The sequence below is a fragment of the Apteryx rowi genome, unplaced genomic scaffold, assembly GCF_003343035.1.
Source record: "Apteryx rowi isolate R43461 unplaced genomic scaffold, aptRow1 scaffold_220, whole genome shotgun sequence".
Lineage (NCBI taxonomy): Eukaryota > Metazoa > Chordata > Aves > Apterygiformes > Apterygidae > Apteryx > Apteryx rowi.
In genome coordinates, this window is record NW_020448531.1 from 111,737 (window position 1) to 131,376 (window position 19,640).

At 51.6% G+C, this 19,640-nt stretch overlaps 2 protein-coding genes across 6 annotated transcripts in view; one reads left to right on the plus strand and one right to left on the minus strand.

Annotated features, from left to right (window-relative positions):
- The first annotated feature begins 132 nt into the window (after window positions 1-132).
- On the plus strand, window positions 133-14,980 carry DDX49 (DEAD-box helicase 49). Of its 3 annotated transcripts, none has more exons than XM_026064846.1 (16): window positions 133-296; window positions 398-521; window positions 610-695; window positions 1,259-1,380; window positions 1,481-1,668; window positions 1,819-1,959; window positions 2,504-2,579; window positions 2,701-2,777; window positions 3,289-3,386; window positions 3,775-3,849; window positions 4,469-4,557; window positions 4,982-5,053; window positions 5,341-10,389; window positions 11,190-11,411; window positions 13,753-13,907; window positions 14,173-14,980. In XM_026064846.1, exons 1-13 carry the CDS (start codon window positions 182-184, stop codon window positions 5,515-5,517), a joined length of 1,440 nt encoding a protein of 479 aa, XP_025920631.1. In that variant the 5' UTR covers window positions 133-181; the 3' UTR covers window positions 5,518-10,389; window positions 11,190-11,411; window positions 13,753-13,907; window positions 14,173-14,980. The 3 variants fall into 3 exon arrangements, with proteins under 3 accessions (XP_025920631.1, XP_025920632.1, XP_025920630.1); XM_026064847.1 differs by having other exon boundaries at window positions 5,341-10,016; window positions 10,186-10,389; window positions 13,753-14,980; XM_026064845.1 differs by having other exon boundaries at window positions 13,753-14,980.
- Window positions 14,766-19,640, minus strand: part of HOMER3 (homer scaffold protein 3) — a 37,476-nt gene continuing 32,601 nt past the window's right edge. For all 3 annotated transcript variants that reach the window (XM_026064844.1, XM_026064841.1, XM_026064842.1), the window contains 3 exons: window positions 18,862-18,972; window positions 17,860-17,940; window positions 14,766-16,933 (listed from right to left, as the gene is read on the minus strand). In XM_026064844.1, the coding sequence (XP_025920629.1) occupies window positions 16,745-16,933; window positions 17,860-17,940; window positions 18,862-18,972 (381 nt within the window). In that variant the 3' untranslated portion in view covers window positions 14,766-16,744. The remainder of the gene's footprint in view (window positions 16,934-17,859; window positions 17,941-18,861; window positions 18,973-19,640) is intronic.

Here is a 19,640-nt window from a genome sequence, read left to right on the forward strand (position 1 = left end):
GGCCACTCCCCTCCCCCCAGCCAATGGGCGCGCCAAGAGGCGATGACGCTCACACGGGCGCCGGAAGTAGGTGCTGAGGGAAAGCAGCCAATGAGAAGGCTGGGCAGGACAGTGACGCGTAGCGCGCGACCGGAAGCGGGGACCGGAAGCGGGGACCGGGCCGGCCGCCACCGCCACCGGCATGGCGGCGTTCCGGGAGCTGGGGCTGGCGCCGTGGCTGGTGGAGCAGGCGCGGCAGATGGGGCTGAGCCGGCCCACGCCCGTGCAGGCCGCCTGCATCCCGCCCGTGCTGCAGGGTGAGTGCGGCGGCCGCCGCCGCTGCTCGCCGCCCCCCTGGCGGCCGTTTAACGGCTGCTGGCGGCCGTTAACGGCCCGCGTGCCTCTGCCTCCCTCACAGGTCGCGACTGCCTGGGCTGCGCCAAGACGGGCAGCGGGAAGACGGCGGCCTTCGTGCTGCCCGTGCTGCAGGCGCTCTCCGAGGACCCCTACGGCATCTTCTGCCTGGTGCTGACGCCCACAAGGTGCGGGAGGGCCCCGGGGAGCCCCGGGCCGCCCGGGAGGGCCCCGCCGCGGCGCCCGGCCCCGCCTGAGCTCTCTCTCCTCCGGCAGGGAGCTGGCCTACCAGATCGCCGAGCAGTTCCGCGTCCTGGGGAAGCCCCTCGGCCTGAAGGACTGCGTCGTGGTGGGCGGCCTGGGTGAGTGGCGCTGCCGCGCGGGGCTTGGGGCCTCTGCTGGCCCCCTCCATCTGCGGCGCGGGCTGGGCTGGGCAAGAGCAAAGCAGCGGGTGAGCAATGGGGCAAAACTCTCTGAAGCGCGTCAGAAACGGCCTCTCTTTTGGCTGCCTGTTCCCTGCAGCAGCTAGATGGGGACAGGTTAATCAGCATTAGAGAGTTTTGCTGTCTTTTTGTCCCTGTGGGTAGAGGCCTGTGCGATTTATCTTTAAATGGGGAGTGTTTCCCTAAATGTGAGCAGCTGTTTTTATAGCAAGGAACTCTAAAAGGACATAAGGACAGTGCGTATTTTAAACCCAAAGCAATAGTTTTGTTTTCCTGGGTCACTGGATATCCGATGTTTGGATGACGCTTTTCTTTCCACATGGTGTGTTTTTTTTTCTTGCTGTGAAGTTGTTATCCTGTGCCCTAGGCTGTGTGAGGGTGGCAGAAATAAGGAGTGTTGTATTTTCCAACCTTACAGACCAGACATTATTTAGGGTCCGTATTCAGCTGCCCGTAACCTGGCCCTGTGGCTCTTGTTTCAGACATGGTGGCCCAGGCACTGGAGCTCGCCCGTAAACCCCATGTTGTCATTGCTACGCCTGGCAGGTTGGCAGATCACCTCCGCAGTTCCAACACTTTCAGCCTTAAAAAGCTAAAGTTCTTGGTAAGGCAGTTCTTTGGTTTTGTTTCTGCTTTTAAGGTTCCTAGCTCCATAGGTGTGAGGGCAGACAATCTACTGTTTGTTTATCTTTGGCTATGCCTAGGTTTTGGATGAGGCTGACCGGCTACTGGAGCAGGAATGTACTGACTTCACCGAGGACCTGGAGGTGATTCTAGGGGCTGTTCCAGCACGCAGACAAACGTTGCTTTTCAGTGCCACGCTAACCAATACGCTGAATGAGCTGAAGAGTCTTGCCATGAACAAGCCTTTCTTCTGGGAAGCTTTGTCAGAGTAAGTCTTCGCCTGCTCTACTACATATGGGATCACACTTCTTCTCTGTTATCTTGTCTCCTGTTTTTTTTTTTTGTAATCCCCTTCACGTTTCATCTTCGCTTGTCAAACCTGTGCTTTTTTGGTGCCTTGTCTTCCCCCTCCCTACAGGGTGCGAACAGTGGATGAATTGGACCAGCGCTACTTGCTTGTGCCAGAGACAGTCAAGGACGCGTACCTTGTCCATTTAATCCAGACCTTTCAGGATGAGCATGAAGACTGGTCTATTATTGTCTTTACCAAAACCTGCAAGTGAGTCGAGTTGCTCTTACTGTAGATGTGCCTTTGCATTTCTAATTCAGGTTTATTGTTTGTTAGGCTGGGATGGTGGTTGCTTCCTTAGTCTATGCTGAAATTTGGCAGATGAACACCTTTTCTTTTGGGCAATCGGGGGGTGAAGGACTGTCTAGAAATGTAACACTCCAGAGGGTCAAGCTGCATTACCTCCCTTGATCTTCCCTTGCTCCTGCTGATGGATACTGGAAAGGGGATGGGGAAAATAGTGCTGTCTGTTCTTTGGTACTGTTCTCTTTCTTTAGGATTTTAGTTCCTGGGGATTAAGTGTGGTGCTGGTGACATTCCCCTGGGTACATGTGGGGATCCAGTCACTCTCTTGGGGGTGAGCGGGTGCTGAGGGTGGAGTGGGTGGTTCCTTACCTCTGTCATTGTGCTTCAGTAATTAGCTGCATTGTGGTAATTGTACTGTGAGGGGTTCTACAGGAACCCCAGCCTCTGTTCTGATCCATCTGCTTTTGAAGGCACAGAACATAACAGGGAAATGTATTTTTGTCTTAAGGGACTGCCAAGTCTTGAACATGATGCTTAGGAAGTTCAACTTTCCTTCTGTAGCTCTGCATTCCATGATGAAACAGGTAAGTGACAGGGTAGGTCTGGAGATGGATGCTTGTAGCTGCATCCCTGAGCCAGACGTCTGTCCAGGGCATGCAGCTCCTGAGGATCGCAGCATCTCTAATCCAGACTTTCCCTTTACAGCGGCAGCGATTTGCGGCTTTAGCAAAGTTCAAGTCCAGCATCTTTAGGATTCTCATTGCCACTGATGTTGCTGCCAGGTAATGGAAAACTGCTGTCTCTGTTGCCAAAGGTCTTAAACATGCTTTTTAAGCACCAGAATCACTGTGGAGGTTAGGGTGGGTTTAGCAAGAAAGAAGTTTTAAACTCCCTCTAATCCCCACTTGGGTAAGATCAGGTTGTTCCCTTTGATTATAGAATATTTTTAAGCTGTATGTTGGAGCTCATTTGTGTATGAAGTAGCTCTGATTCTGCCTTGTTTTGCTGCAGCAGGGGCGTATGCATGTGTTGTAGCAGGAGAATGATTTCTGCGAGGCTTAGCTTGTCCTCTGGGTCTAGGAGGGAACAGCAGGCAGTTGGTTAGGCTACAGGGTGATGTGCGTGGCAGGCCGTCCTGTTTTGCGGCTGTTGGAGAGTAGTGTGAGGAGAGGGTTTTTCCTAGGATAAGCCTGAACTAATAAAGGCAATATTCATGAGAATATTGGGCTCTTGGGGACAGCAGAGTACTAAAATGGTGTTTTTCAATTTCTGTTCTCTTTTCCTGCATTCCAGAGGTTTGGACATTCCTGCAGTGCAAGTTGTCATTAACCACAATACTCCAGGCTTGCCAAAAATCTACATTCACCGGGTTGGCCGGACAGCCCGTGCGGGTGAGCAGGGAAAACCATGTGCCGTTTGCTGCAAGGTGGTGCTGCAGCTGGCTGGAACCGGGATCCCAGTGCGAGGGCTGTGCCCTGCCTGGGTGTGAGGAGGCTTCACAGCAGCTGCAGTGCAGTCTTTTCAGCCAGCATCAGATCTACTCAGATCACTGGCTCAGCATCCTGCCCTAAGATTGCGTTGGTGGTTCACCTTGAGCTGTGTCTGATCTGCACCAATAGTTAATTGATTTTGCAGAGCAAATAAAGGTCCTTCTTCAGAGCACCCCGTCTCCATAATGTGCCAGGCTGACTCACGGGGGTGGATGGAATCTGGCATGGATTAGGCTTCATCTCCCTCTGCTTGTCAACATTCATATATTACTGTGTTTTCATCCTCCAGGTCGGCACGGAATAGCTATTACAATGGTGACGCAGTACGACATTCATCTGGTACATGCTATTGAGGATGAAATCAGTAAGTGGAGAGCATTAATGTTGCTAAAATGTGGGATGATACATGCTCCTCTGTCCTGGTGGTACTCGCAGCCTTAATTTCACGGGGCAGGATGTATAATCTGGAACATTGGCATAAAAATGGTCTCTGTTCCCTGACTGTGTGGCCAAGGCTTGGAAAAGAGCAGGAGCACTTGAATCTGTCAGCTTTGAGTTTGCTGTTGTGTGTGCCAGACACGAGCATGTTTGTCTTCCTGCTGTTTCTAGTGGAGGGGAAACAGTCTGTAGAGCTTGCTCCATAACCTTTTTTTTACAGCAGCCAGCTCCTTCTTTCCTTCCTTCCTGACTCAGTGCTGTGTATGCTGAGGTGTACAGAAGGAATGGGATGCTTTGCGCAGATTCAGATCTCATCTGTGTTTGGAAATAGACCTAATAAATGCAACATCTTGTGCTATGGGGAATTGTGGGCAGAGGGGAGGATTTAATCCTGTGTTGTAGGACTGCAGAAGTCACAGTGATCAAAGCAAGTGACAGCAATTCCACTGACAATCAGTGAAACTATACTGTTTTTTCACTAGTGGAGAATCTGCTGCTGTATTTTGTAATGAACCATGTTCTGCAAATGTCTTGCCCCGATTTAGAACTGAAGCTGCAGGAGTTCTCTGTGGAGGAACGCTTTGTGCTCGACATCCTCACCCAGGTGTACATCACCAGGAGGGACTGTGAGATAGTAAGTGTGCGAACATAAGCCCCTTTGTTCAGAGGACTGGAAATCTTGGGTAGCTGGGTGTAACCAGGAGATTGGTCACAGTCTAATGTGCGGCTCTGGATATGCAGCTTTTTTTCTTGAGCATGTAGATAAGTGGTTTTGTACCTTTTTCTAATGGAAGCACTTGGATGTATGTAGGCTTTTTTTTTTTTTTTAATATCTTCCCTAGCATAGGGTTTGATCTATTATTGCACATTTCTGCAGCACTTCTGTGCTGCTGAGTGTTGGGGCTGGAGGCTGGTACTTTGGGGACAAGGGCTGCAGGCTACCAAAGGTGTGTGTGAAAGCTAAGGAGGCTCTGCTGGCTCCTTAGAGCAGTACTGCTTTTCTGTGTCAGACTCGGTGCTTGATTACTGATCACCTTGCTGTATTTTTGCTTTGACAGAAACTGGAGGGGATGGATTTTGATGAAAAGAAAGAAATAAATAAGCGGAAACAAATGATCCTTGAAGGGAAGGTGAGAGCTGCTGCTATATAAACTACTTTGATCGGTAGCTGGTATAACACCATTGACATGGAAAAGAAATGACAGTTCTTTCTTCACTGTTGAAGTTTGTCCGCCTCCCTTTTGGTGCTGAAGCTTATCTTAAAGGGTGACTGGTATGGAAAAAATGATTGGATTAGTGTCTGACTTCTACAGCCTACTCGGTCATGGGCTAGGGAGCAGAGTGGGCATCTGGCAAAGGCATGGGGCTGGCACTGTCCCTATGCATGTGACTAGTATTCTGGCATTTACCATTGCAGGATCCAGATCTGGAGGCAAAAAGGAAGGCAGAACTAGCCAAGATCAAGAAGAAAAACAAGCAATTCCGTGAGAAGATCCAGCAAACGCTGGAGGAGAAAAAGCAACTGCAGTTGAAGAAGAAACTGCAGAAGAGGACAGAGCGGCAGAACAGACTGCATGCTAAGGAAGAGAAATAACATCCTTTGGCCGCCTCATAGGGAGCTTGGGAGCCCTGCTGGTTGGCTCTGACCACCCTGACGTTGCTCCTGCTTTGGGGATACTGGGACCTAATGGGTTTTAATTCTGACGAATCAGTGTTGGAGAGTACGGGGGAAGCGGGTGAGGGAGGATGGTACCCTCTGAAAAACCATCCCCGTTACTTTTCCTTCCTGCACAATGCTGCTTGCTTGAGTCCATGCTGAAAGGCTGGATCCATCTCCTGGAAGAATGTCCTTCAAAAGCACATTCCTTCCCCAAGCAAAGGAGAGCCAGACCTGAACTGTTGGTGATGTGAAGGATTCTCTCTCTCTTCCTTCATTCAGTCGTTGCTCTTTCCCTTTCAGGGGCTGGTGCTTGCCACTCTTGTTTATATCAACAGATTCTCCCCTGAGCCAGAGTCTAAAAATACTGCGACAGGATGAGCTCAGCCCCTTGGCCTGACATAGCCCAGGGTTTTCTGAGAGGAAAATTTCCTGGAACACATAGGGAGGCTGCACTTGGGGGCCTTCCTGTGATAATGCTGCTTTATGCATTTATGTGGCACCCTCGCCTGGTTATCTGCCTCAGTTTGGACTCCAGCACTGCTGATCAGTGTGGGTAGCAGAGTCATGGTTCCCTCAGGGCCTCATGGGCATCCTCATGGGCTGCTGGGAACTCTAGGTCTGATCTTGCTTTCCCCGGTGATCAGTCAGTTCAAAGACCTTCTCTGGTGCAGAAGGTGAAAAGCCCATGAGGTGGAGCTCCCCTGTTTCTTGTACCATCCAAGATTAACCAGAGTGGTTTCTGTCCGAGTCTGCTCTGTAGGTTTCTGGGCCTCCCAGCACAGATTTGCATCATGTATGTTTGGGACAGGAAGCTGGTGAGAGGGTGATGAGCTCTTCTGAGAATCATTTGGCATAAAAGTGCTTCCCCACAGAGCCTCAAATTCCAGAGCAGGCTCAGGCCACCAGGTTTGGCCAGCTCTGTTCTGATGTCAAGTTTGGTCATCAGTGCCTTTAATGTTTGAGGAACTGTTATTTCTGTTCTCTGGTTTGCAAGAATAGTTTCTGTGGTCAGGCCCTAAATAAATACTTATTGCAACAGGTGACAGGATGTTTGACCTTCTTTAACACCTACTAACATGAGGAATTGTCATGGGTTTTCAGGGGCGTGGAACAGTACCTCGTGTGGGGAAACAGCTTAGAGATAAAATGGGAAACCTTCAGTTTTGTGTCAGGAAATCAGTTGGACAAGGACTCAGCTTGTTCTGGGTGTTCTGTATCCTGGTGCTGTCTTATCTGCCATGGAAAGCTTCCGTCAGTCTTTTCATCCAACCTGAGCCCAGCTCCTTCCCTGGGAGCATGTGGTCCCTGCAGTGCCTTTGCCCGCCTCAAAGCATGGTCTGTGCACAGGGAGGTCTTGCAGAGGAAAGCCAATGCTTCCCTCAGGGAAGAACTTCCTGCAGCCATGAATAGCAGGGCCTCACAGTGCATTCAGGCCATGCAGGAGCTCAGCACTAAAGTGGGCTTGGCCAGTGCCTGTCTTTTTGGCTACCTGCTGGCAGGTGTGGGATGAGATGGGTGTGATACAGTTTGGGGTTTAGGAGATACCTGAACCATGTTTCTCACTTTGTCCCCTTGGGTGCCCTCTGGGAAGGAAAAGCACTCAATAGCCTGCCTCCTAGCACAGCTCCCTGTCACTGGCGGCAGCTGCTGCGGCAGCAGCAAATAGGTTTGTACCAGATGGATGCTACCTGAATACTAAATGCTTATACAGCCACGTGCATGCTAATCTGTGGAGCAAGCCTGTTAGTTGCAGACTAAAGAGACATCCTCCCTGGGACAGGCAGCTCTTGCCTCTCTGAGGAGGGTGGTAGTACTGCCTTTGAGCGTCAGTTGTTCCCCCCTCTCGCAAACACTTCTTAACCTGCTGTCTGAAGTCTCTGCTTCAGCCTGGTGGGGGTTTCTCTGTTCATCTTCCAGCACAATGTGACATGTAGAGTTTGATCAAGGCTCTTGTCTTGAAGCTTTATTCAAAATTCCTTTTAATACATCCCTTTTCTTTCCTGAGCAGCCTCCTCTGTGAGGGTAGGACACGTGCTGGAAGTAAGAGCTTTCTGTAGTCTTGACGAGCTGTTCCTGCGTCAGATAATCTGTCTGGGGAGTGGCCAAGTAGGAAATGAGGTTGCTGTGTTAATTGAGACATAGAAAGGTGTCTTTCATTCCCAGATAAGGAATTTACATCTTTCCCAGGACCAAAGGACATCCAGTGACATCTCTTATGTGCTGTCAGTACTGTCTTCCAAGTAAGATGTTCCATCCTGGGGTTTCCAAGCCTTATCACAAACTTTTGGGATTCCCTTATGAATATAAGGGCTTGTCTCTCATCACAGGCTTGCTGGCAAAATCCAGGAGCACCCAGCCTCCCAAATTTCTGTGTCTTGGTCTCAAAGCCCTCCTCCTCCGTGTGCGAATTGTGTGGATTCACCTGCCAATCCCCTAGGCAGGTGTTCACACGCTTCTCTGTTAGTGCTGTGTAAGAGCAGGTCTGAGAACCGATCCCTTTTTATGCCCTGCTGTGTCCGAGCGTGTGTCTGAGCCATACCTGCTCCCTCTCGCCCCGTTGCACCGCTACTTGCTGTGTGCCTTCCACATGCTCTGCACGCTCAGTTCTCTCCTCTCCTTCAGACCAACCTTCCGGAGCTCTGGGAGGGTATCCCTGGCTGGGTTGCTATGGAAACCCTTTCCGATTCAGCATCTCCGATGCTGCCTCCTCTCTCACCCAGCTGTGTGCCGCTGCCGAGGGGGCCGTGCCAGGGTGTGTGCGAGGGGACAGTCCTGCCGGGCACCTGTGCCAACCCTCCTGATCCTCCTGCTGCCTCGGGGTGTGAAACCACTGCCCAGCCCTGCTTGCTCTGAGGGGCTCGCGCAAGCACGTGCTCCTCTGACTCCCACCTTGCATGGTGGTTCTGTCCGGCCTTTACACTGATCGGCCTGTAGCCATACACCAACACTGGCTGTTTCTCTTGTGTGTTTTAGGAAGTTTTTGCCTGTTCCTGGAGCAATCCCCTCATCTCTGCCCCCCTTGGGGAGGAATGGACGCATCTTTGGGGACTGCTTCGCGGAAGTTTTGCTGGGGGAAGGGAGATGCTGTCTCCTCTAAATTGCAGGGTTAGGATCCTCCTTGGTGAGATATACATTTGATAAATCCTCAACAGTGGCGGTTCTGCAGAGCAAGGAAACTTGGAGGTGTGGAACAGGTTTGATAATGCAGCAGTCACCTTCAGGAGCTGGCACTCCTTCACACAGACTGGATACTGCATCAGCCGGGAAAGCCCCTGATCTCTGTGGCAAGGAAAAGGCAGCTGCAATGAAACAGTCTAGGATAAGCTTTGGGCTGGGCGCTTGATTTATTTCTGCTGAGGCAGAGCTGCACTGGAGCCCGTATTCCAGCTTTGCTGCTGCTGGCTGTAGGCGCAGCCATTTTTGGCTCCCCACTCAAAACACGTGCTCTGGCTAGGACCCTGCCAGAGCAGTAGGTAGAAGCTCCCTCCTGGTCTGCTGTCCAGACGTAGCATCAGCCTGACGCTGCTGGGGTCAGCCCAGGCGTTCCTGCTCCTGCACCAGGCAGCGTTTGCTGCCCTTGCATTGGTCTGACCTATGCTGTGCCCTCACGGCGGCTGCAGCTGGGGCACGGGCACCAGCTCCGTGTGTATTTAACACAGTTGTACTTCCATGCGAGTTGTCCATGCTGTCCTGATGCCTTGCTGGTACAGCCAGCACTGTGTCAGCTGCTATTTTACCTTTGGATGCTCTTTGTAAACACCAGCTTAGCTATTTTGAAAGCCTTAAAAATCTGCTTAACAAGCTTTCCTGCCAGGAACAGCCTTTTCCCCTCTAAGCCTTTCTCCTGGGCAGCTTGCATGCAGTCCTGGGGGGCCCCACTGCCTGGTTAGCCAGTAGATGGCAGCTTGTGTGCTCCGGACGCCCTCGCTGCTGGCTCTCGTCCTTGTTCAGGAGGAAATACAGCACGGGGCCTGCTGGCTGGGCAGCTGGATATTAAAGATCCCGTTTGAGAAATCAGGGAGACAGTGGGGGGACAGGACTGCCCTGGGCCTGAGCCTTACGCCCACGGCAGGCAGGCCCCAGCTGGGTGCTGCTGCCGGCAGGATCCTCCCGAGTCAGGGCTCCAAGCCTCAGTGTTTTCCCTTTACTTGTAGGGTCGACTAGTGCCTCTGTTAACAGTGTTAGCCCATGTCTGCAGCAGGGCAGGACTGACCCTGTATCCCTGCAATGCTCCATTGTAGCTTTGGCTTTCTCTCCATTCCAGGGCTCTCTTCCCAGCTCCTTGCAGTTTCCTTGTTGAACCTCCACTTTCCCTGCTGCACCTTAAACCTCTTCCCTGCCAGTTTTTGCTGATTAATTAAACTCCTTGTCTGTGGCACACCCTCATTAATGGCTTGACTACCGCTGTCTGGACATGTGTGTCTTTACTCCAGGTATGATGTGGTTGATGCTGTAACCCCCCCCATCCCCACCTCCTCCCTGCCAGTGTCAGGGCCCCAAAAGGGGACAGAGAGAAGAAATACTGGGATTTTTTTTTTCTTTCATGCTAAGAAAACCTGCCTGCTGGGTCTGTTTAATTCATGCCTGTCTCACTCCCTGCAGCAGCTTTCTCATGGGAACACACCCTTACGTGACTTGCTCTTGATTCCTGTCACCTCTGGGAGAGAAAGCAGTTGTTGAGGAGTAGGAGACTCTGCCTTGGCCTTGCGAAGAGAAGCGATGAGCGCAGCGCTAACCTGCTGCAGCAGCTCGTCCTCATCTCTCCAGTTCTGCTCACTGAGTCAAGCAGCTTTGTGCAAGTGTCAGGTGAGTGGAGACTGGAGCTACTGTGCTTGATTCTCACACTAGTAAAACAGACCATAGGCTAGTCCTATCCAATTCCTTCCTTTCTACATGACAAGACCTGAGCTCAGCTACTCTCCTGTTATAGCATAAAGCACTTCGCAGCATCATTCGTGCAGCCCCGAGCACAAACATCACAGGCCGTGCTGCTCCCACATTGAGAGCACAGGAGATGTGGCACCAATGCCACCAATCTCTACGTTTGGTTGTTGTTTTCATCTGCCCATACCACGGTCGGGGCATTAATCTCTCCAAGCAGTATGGCTAGAGTGAAATGACGATCCTCCCACATGCCTTTTTCTGTCTGTTGCCTGCTGGGATTTGAAACCCGGTTATCCCAGCATTGATGGAAACAGAAGGCATGGCCTAGATACAGCAACCCCTCTCACTTGTTGTTCTACCAGCCCTTGGGAGAAATAAGCTAATAATGGGGTGATCAGCTAGTGGAAAGCAGAGAGGCTGCCGTGTTCTTTCTGGAGCACACAGTGTCATGTGCATGCGGACTACAGGATGGGGTACTTGAGAAAGGGGTGACAATTCCCATTTGTGCCAGCCTGTAAAGTCCCAGTGACCCGCAAAGGGAACGTATTCCCCTGGAATAGCTGGTTCTGCAGACTGCAGAGCCTTCCCCTGTGTGCTTTGGGCACAGAGATGATGCCAGTGCCCTGACACCTTCCACATGGAAACTTCCTACAGCTAGAATTGGCAACTGACAGTGGCATCTGAGGAAAATGAATTTGATACCTTTGATTCTCACTTCCCAGGCTTGGAGTCAGCTGTTCCCAGGGGAGCTGAGTGGCTGTGAACTGCGCTTCAATTGTGAGCTGACTGGAGCGTGCAAGTGTTGCTCCTTTAGATTACCTGTTGCCGGAGCTGCCGCGTCTCTTGTGTCTGGAGTGTTGCTTGCTCTTACCACAAGTGTCTCATTTCCAGCCTTATTCCAGCTGCTGCTTTTTTGGTAGGGTGGAAGGAAGCTGATGGAGGAGGTAGGATCTTGTGCAGAGACGGTTACTGCTGTAGCTCACGCTCTTTTCCCTCGGAGCAGAAACTGCCTTTACACACCACAATCTAATAACAATAATAATTATAAATTACTCTGGGAAAGGAGATTGTGAGCCTCATTGGAGTTTGGGGCTTTATTATGTGTTTATGGACGCTTTCCAAAATACACATTTAATTGCCTTCTCTGGTGCACACAGAAATCGTCTTCCAGTGTGTGCATGTGTGGGGGGGGGATGTTACACTCGCAGAGAACACTTGCCTGTGCTGTGAAGTGTAAACAGACCATTTCTGAACTAAAAATAACCTATCCTCTGAGTAACAGAGCAGCTGATCTCCTCAACCCAGATGCAGGGAGCTCGAAAGGGTTAGGTCACCTATTTTCCATTTTTGGTGCCATTTAATTACAAATTCCCCTAAGTTTGAACCTTTGGCTACTTAACACAAAGTGCCTAGTTGCTTTCACTCCATCAAGGACTTGCTTCAGCCAGAACTGTATATTCTCACAAAAATACAGATATCAAAGTCAATCTGTCAAGTAACTTCACTGTGAGGCTGCCCAACAACACAACAATCATTACCAGGGGGCTCTGCAGAGGCATTTTGGGAAGAGAACGATTTTACCTTTTGTTTAAAATCACTCATGGACTTAGTGTATTAACCAGTCTGGCCTGTACTACTCTTTTCTTCTCCTGGCTCTCCAGGCACCTTATAGATGCTAGTAATTTAAGTCTCACAGCCCTTCAGGGAGGGTAATTATCTGCTTTGTGGAGGAGGAGGAATCAAAGCCCAGAGAGGTGTGGGAGGCTGCGGAGTGAGTCAGTGGCAGAGCTGGTAGTGGTCTGGCACTCTGACTGCCAGGCCTGCTCTAGGTCTGGATTGGATTTACATTCCTGTTCAGCCTGGGAGGCCTGTTGGCATCTGCCAGGTGGAGTTTGCATTAGACTCATCCTTTTTCGGAGGCTCTATTATTGGCATGTCCTGTAATAGCAAAGCTTCATTTCCTCTTGCTGAGCTGGTCAGAAGGGCCTCATCTCGGGTCCGGATTCAGAACGGAGGGTCAGAACTTACCACTACTATTCAGAACCTCGTGCACGGAGGGGGAAGTTGCAAGCTTGCCTGTTTGTTTGTTTGTTTGTTTGTTCATCCTGATCTCACATGTGACCCATTTCCCCCCATGCTCTCTTTATTAATGTTCTGCCCATGAATAATTAAGACCCTCATTTGCCAAAAGAATTAGGTCTCTCAAGGTACCTGCAATCTGTAGCATTTCTCCTCCAGCAAGGAAGCCACTGTTATTTAGTTGCTGACAGTAATTGTTATTGTGAGACAGAAGCAAACATAAAACTGCAGCTTTGCCATTCAGCAATGGCTTTTGTAACACAGGATTTTTCTCTTTTAAAGCRAGAAAAGCATAAGGAGGGAAGGCATGAGAAAGTGCATGGTGGTAATGTGTTAGAGTGCTGCTGTTCTTAAACACAGTCAAAGACCTTTTAAAATGCTCACTAGAGTGGGGTAGACAGAATTAGTGCTTTGCTGCCATACCAGTCTAAATGAGGTTGTCTTGCTGCTAACTGCAGATTCAGGGCGTTTGTGGAAGTAGCTGGTGATTAATGGGTTTTCATTAGTTTAGAAGAGGGGAGGATTGCAACAGAAAGTGCCTCCCAGGACTATCCATCACACTGCCCTGCAATGCCTCAATAAAAGACTTTTAACAAATGCTGGGCACAGGGCAGATCTCATCAAAAAGCCACTATTTAGACTCTCCTGGCAAGGAAGAGAATTGCCACTAGTACCCGTGGGGAAAAAGAGTGTAAAGGAAAATGGCCTCAGTCCTCCTTGGTGCCTGACAACGGACGAGCAAAGGAGCACAGCCAGGACTGGGACTAGCTGACGGAGCAAGGCACAGCGAGTGCATGCAAAGTACTCCTGGCCTCGAGGTGCGCTCTGCACAGGCAAACAGCCTCCAGCATCCTGCCAGGGAGAGGGCAGCTAGGCAGCTCCAACAGCAAAGTTTCCAGAGGCAGACAGAGCTGTTTGTTTGTTTGCAACGAACAGTCTGTTCAGAAAGTTTAGTGAATGGGCTGTGCTTGTTCCTGCTGCAGAAGTGTTGATTTCACCAGAGCTGAATGGAGGAACTTGCACTTATGGATGGTTAATAATACGACTGGGTGCAATGCTCCGCTAGACAAAAGAAATACTTCCTTGGGGGTGGAGGGGTAGCTCCTCAGGACGCCAAATGTTGGACTGCTGAGTCCCTAGGGGAGGCACTATTTCGGGATCCCTGTTCTGACCAGCGCGTAGCACCCCATTCTGCTCCGTGCCCAGGTACACTATCTGCAGTTTGAGCGCAGCAGCGCTTTCGACTGGATTTTCCACACCATAACGACAAGAGGAGAGATCTGAGGCTAGGACTGCTTCTGTAGGCACCGTGTGGCTGCGTGAAATCTCACCCTGGCTTTGGCTTTGTGTGACGTATGAGGGTAAGTAGCAGTCTAGAACTTTTTCATAGTGTTGTGGGCTTTTTCCATGGCATTTTTAAATAAAGAGTCTGGCCCTGACTGACTCTTAGCTTGACATGAAGAGGTCGAGCTCTGTGTGAAGCAAGGAGAGCTTCCTGCAAGAAGTCAGTTAAGTCAGTGGAAGATTAACTGCAGATTCCTTAAATTTATAACTCGTTGCATGACTTTTGGCTTTCTTGCACTCACTGAACCTAAACTGTCAGTGGGCCTGTTGTCTTTGTTGCAGGTCCGGTGGAATTCTCTGGTGACTCTAGGCTGTGCTTTGAAGGTATAAAACGCTGCATAAGGGCTGGGTCTCACCCCGTACTGCTGTCTGACCCAGCTCGGAGCGGGTCCTGGGGAGAACGGCAGGCAGCGCACTGCTCCACGGAGCCGACAGAGCGACTGTTTCAGCCGAGAGCCACAGCTCGCGTCTGCATCTCTCCCACTCCGAGGGAGTCCTGCCGGGATGTGCAGCAGCTTGACTCAGAGCCTCCCTCTCGTTCCTTGCGAACGGTCCGAGCGCGGCCTCCCTCCGGCGAGCTGACTCACCGGGGCGCAGCACGCAGCGGTCCGGTCAGCCCTGATCAATGGTGTTGCAACACAACGCAGGCRCTGGCCAGAGACATGGAGCCCGAGCAGGGCTATGAAACGGTCASTGCCTGAATTTGGGACTTCCACATCCAGCTCCTTCTTGTGGGTTGCAGGCACAGAGGAGAAGTGCGAGAGGGCAGTGGTAGTCAGAACACACAAAACTGGCTTAACTTCCTTCTCCCACACCCTGAAATCCCACCTGCCTCCCCCAGTATTACAGTGACAGAGATCCAGACCAAACACACCTTTCTTGGAGCTGATCTCTATTTCAGACAAGGCTGCTCCTGTAGGAATAAAACGTGAGCACTGACATGGGGTAGTAAACAAGTCCCTAGAAATTTCTGCCACCCAGCTTACTTCCTTCCCCTCTTAAATACCCTGCAACAAATATTACTACAGTAGCTCCAGCCCCATACAGTCATGGGAACAGTTCATGCAAAAAATGGAAGAAAAAAAAAAAACCAACCCAACCCCACAAACAAAACAACCAAATCCCCAAACAGAAAAGCCCTTCCCCGGCTACGCAGGTCTGGAAATCTCAGCGTTTCCTCATCACCCCTGGGAGAGGGAAGGGCCTTGCCTAGACACAATTCAGCGCGCAGTCACCAGCAGTTCTCCGCTCCAGCAAATTTCCAAGGTGCCAGACCTATTTCTGCCCTGACTTGCAGGCGGTGTGTGAAGCAGCGGGTTCCTCTCTTGGTCACCAGGTGAGTGAAAGGAGAGGCAGGCCCTGAGGAGCCGTACTGCCTTTGCCCAGGTTCGCCAAGGTTCGGCTGGGCGCGGAGCAGGCAGTACTTGGCATCCCATGTTTGCTAAGTGCCAGGATTTCTGCAGACCTGTGAAACATTCCCAGGATTACTGCTATCTTTGCCTAACCTATAGCGGCAAAGAGAGCGAAAAACAACAAAAAAAAATCCAAATCCAGCAACACTCCTGTAAGGTTACTAACTACTACTACACAGACACTGCTTCATCATTCAGCACAGGGCTAAGCATGCGCCTAGGTAACTACAGAGACTTAGAGGGCACCTTGGGGAGACACGACTTTCCAGGTTCCCGCAGTGCCTCCCTCAGGCCTTGCTCGATTCCTATTACTAGACAACATCTATGATAACCCACAAACTTCCCACAGTGCCCAATGGGCACCGGTCCCAGCACACTCCAAACGCCTCATGTTCTTGTTTAATCCGGCCAAGCACGGCAAGCTGGGGCCTGTACCCTTACAAGGAATACTGCTCAGGCTGACACAGAGCGGGACATCTCTGTGGGCTGTTTCCCAATTAAAAAAAAGAAGGAAAAAAAAAGAGAAAAAAAACCCCAAGAGCAACTGCGATTTGCTCCATTTAATTCCAATTAACTGCAGTCCTTAGAGGCTGGGAGAGATACCAATCCAGCAATTGGTTGTCCACCCCCTTGGGAGTGTCYCATTTCTCAAATGCCCCTATCCCAACCAGGCCTGTGCTCTCAGCTTAAAGCAGTTTTAAGAAGTCATAAAAACCCACTGTGTTAAACTAAAAAGAGCTTTAAAACCTGCAGTTCCTTCTCCTCTGGAGGATGTGATTGAACCCGGGAAAGGACACGTGGGCAGGCAAGCACCCTTGTCTGCAGTGGGGACTTCTGCTACATCTGGAAGCTCCTGACAGTGACCAGCGTTACTGGATCCTGTTAGACACGACGTAGTTAGGGCTGGGGAAGAAGGAAAAGGAGCGACTGTTGTCCTCGGTGTGCTGGCACCTCTCCTCCCTCCCGAGGTAGGGAAGCAGAGGCAGCATATTTTGCAAAAGGCAAGTGGTTCCCTAAAAAACTACTGAAAAAACACGAAGGCTGCTCAGCCCCTTCCCTAGAAAAGAACTGTAAAAACATTGGAGATGCAGTGTGGCAACAGGGAGGCTGGGGCAGACAAGCTGCTGAGCAGCACAGGGACAGCCTGCTGTCTCTGGGCCATGCCACAGCTATGGCACGGTCCAGAGAGGCCGGGCTGTAACTTGTAGATGCTCCTTGTGGAGGATTCAGGAGCTCAGGTCCCCTCTGCCCTCCAACTGGGTGTTCAGTGGGCAGTAAGTGGCCGCGGCTGGTCTCCACGCTGTCCAGGCAGCTGCTGGTATGTTGGTGTATCCTGCCCGAACAGGCCTTGAGGCCGTTCTGTGACTACGGTTGCTGTCAGTGACCAGTCCCAGCTTGGGCTCCCCTCCTCCCGGAGGTGTCTCCTCCCTGAGTGCTGCTCCTCAGTTGCTCTCTACCAGCTTGGCTAGTCCCTGACGGATCTCGCTGAGCTCGAAAATCTTCACATCCATTATCTCTGCCACCTTGGTGACCTCGCTTTGCATCTTCTCCCTCTCAGCCAGGGTCTCGGCCAGCGTCTGCTCAGACAGGTGAAGGCGGCGCTCCAGCTCCRCGTTGCGTGTCTCCAGCTCCTGCCAAAGGATGCAAGTGCAGTGAGGCAGCTGTCCTGGCACCACAGCATCGACACGTGCTGTTCATGGACAACTACGCTTATCTCCACTAAACAGCTCTGCCGCTGTCTCGGTGCCAGGCCACCCACACCCAGCCACCCCCGGTCTGCAGGGGTTCTCTCACGGTGGGTCCTCCCTATCTTGAGCCACAGCACCCCAGCGTGCACATACATGTGAGCACACATGCCCCAAATCCAGGCATCGGCCCACAGTTYGCACAGGTGCTATAAATGTTTATCTCCCCACACGCCCATCATCTCCAGTTCTGATGCCATTTAACRTTTGGAGATATTATCCTGCCCTGAAAACCAGTGCCTGTGTGCCGAGCTGAGCCTGCAGCAGATCCCCCGCGTCAGTGGGTGGAGGTGGGCACGGGCGGGCAGCGCCCCAGAGTCTGCACAACAGACCTCGCTTCCACCTGCGTCCTTGCCCTGAGGCACAGAGCAGCTTGCACTTCTCCCGCCTGCCCTTCTCTGCCAGCCGGACCGAGTCAGAGCTCTGCTCCCCACGGGGTGGCTGGCAAGTCTCTGCGGCCCCCCCAACCATCCCTGGCCATCCAGCGAGCTGAACAGGCACCTCGGAGGGATGGAGGTCAYGGGACGCCTCCACCCCAGCTCCAGTCCCATGTCAGGGGCCGCAGTGAGCACTAGCAGAGAGTACTTGCAGGCTGGGTTTGCTATTGCCCGCTGACTGTGTCCCACGCTGTATCTCTGAGCGATACAGGGAGGGTGGCGGAAGTTAGAGACATAGGCAAGGACTAGTCCCCATCATCCATGGGCAGGGACAGGCACGGCAGCTCTGTGAAAATCACTCTTTGGTTTAAACGAGAAACGGGGACAGATCTCTCTACTCCGAGTGCAGAGGTGTCCCAGATCTGCCATCCTTACCTGCAGCTTCTGCAGTGTTTCCTCACGCTCACCCTCTGCTTCCCATCGGCTGCACTTCTGGCTCTTCAGCATCTGAATTTCCTAAAACACAAGGAGAAAGATCATGATGCCAGATCCACCCCTGTCACAGCAGGGCCTGTTCCCACCATGTATCTCACCCAAGGCCCTCTCCCTCACTCCAAGGATCACATAATCACATCCAGCTCCAAAATTTGTCTTCCTTAATACCTTCCTTTCTGACCTTCCACTTCTGCTGTACTTGTTGCCTCTCTCTAAGCGCCCAATCCCTGATCAAGATGACCAGCTGAGCACCAGCAAGGTTCAGTGGCCTCTGCATTCTGCTTGAGAACAAATTCCAGGCTCTCAGGGTGAGGTCTTGAGTGAAAGCCTCTACCCATCCTGGCCCCTGGGCTTTTCCTCTGGCCTAGGTAGGTCTGGGGTGAGGGGAGAGATCTCTTCTCTCCAAGGAACAAAGAACCTCCAAACACCTGCGTACTCCAATCCTTRCAGTCTTGCTCCAACTCTAAGGCTCTGCCCACCCACCCTGCTGATGCACAGCCACCAGAGAGCCTGCTGATGTGCAAATCAGAGAGATTCTCTCCGTATCTCCCCTCCTTCACAGCCTCTGTAATTAAAACTGTGCTTTAAATCATTCATTTAAATGCAGTGAAAGCGAGAGACAATTATTACACTAACTGCAGCTGCAGATGGCTGTGAGGGGAAGGGGCAAGGCACAGCCCTGCCATTCGTGCGGTGGCTGAGACTCTCTGCTCAGCACCGTTTGCATGGGAAACTCCCAGCACTCACTCAGCTTTGCCTCTCTGGGGAGGGAGACCACTGAGTGGGCTGTGCTGGCTTGCGAGGCTCCTCGGCTTGCACAGGCAGCGTGCGTAACAGCGCAAGGTGTGCTCTGATCTCAGACAAGCTGTGATGACAGACTGGGTGTCGGTGATTCACAGTTAACCCTGCTTTGGGCTTCGCTCTGCTTTGGAGGGGTATTACCTCATCTTTTGTCTTGATCAGCAGCTCCAGCTCCTCCAGGGTCTGGCTCAGATCTTCTTTATTGTTCTCACTGGAGGAATCGTGAGCCCCCTGCGACTCCAGTTCTGCTACCTACATGGAAGCAGGAGTGGGGAAGGTGTGCTCAGAGATACAGGAACGTCCTGATGCCTTATCACTGACAGTCATTCTCTGTTGCATTTTGGCTTTGTCGCAAACACAACTGGGCTCACAACAGGGTAGCAGCTCCCACCCTGTGGCTGTTGGGCAAAAATTCCCTCCTTCCTCGCTGTGCAGATCATGCACAGAAACACATCGAAGCAGAAATCTGGCTCGAGATTCTCTCTCTGCCTTCTCCTGCAGTCTCACACTTCCAACAAAGTCTGGCTGGCTGACATCAAGCACACGAGCCTACAATCCACAGTGATGGCCAGATCCAGCTCCATTTACACCCCTGCGCAGAGACTGCTGAGGGCAAGGGAGTTGCTGCAGCTCTACCACAGCAAAGCTGGGGAGAAGGGTTTGCCCAGGCATTCTCCCCATTTCTGAAAAATGCAGCCCAGTGGCTTAAATTATTCATGGAGAGGATTCATTTTCAAAGGCTCATCAGATGGTCTGCAGCAGCTATTGCAGGGCCCTGAGCTCTCAGGAGGTCTGCACTGAGCTTTACGAGTGCAGCTTCAGTGATGGGCTCTCTCGCGTAAATGGGGCTTGAACCCCAGTGTGACACTCTCCTACAAGCAGGGGTGGCGGGGCCACGCTGGCCGGACTGGGCCTGCGCT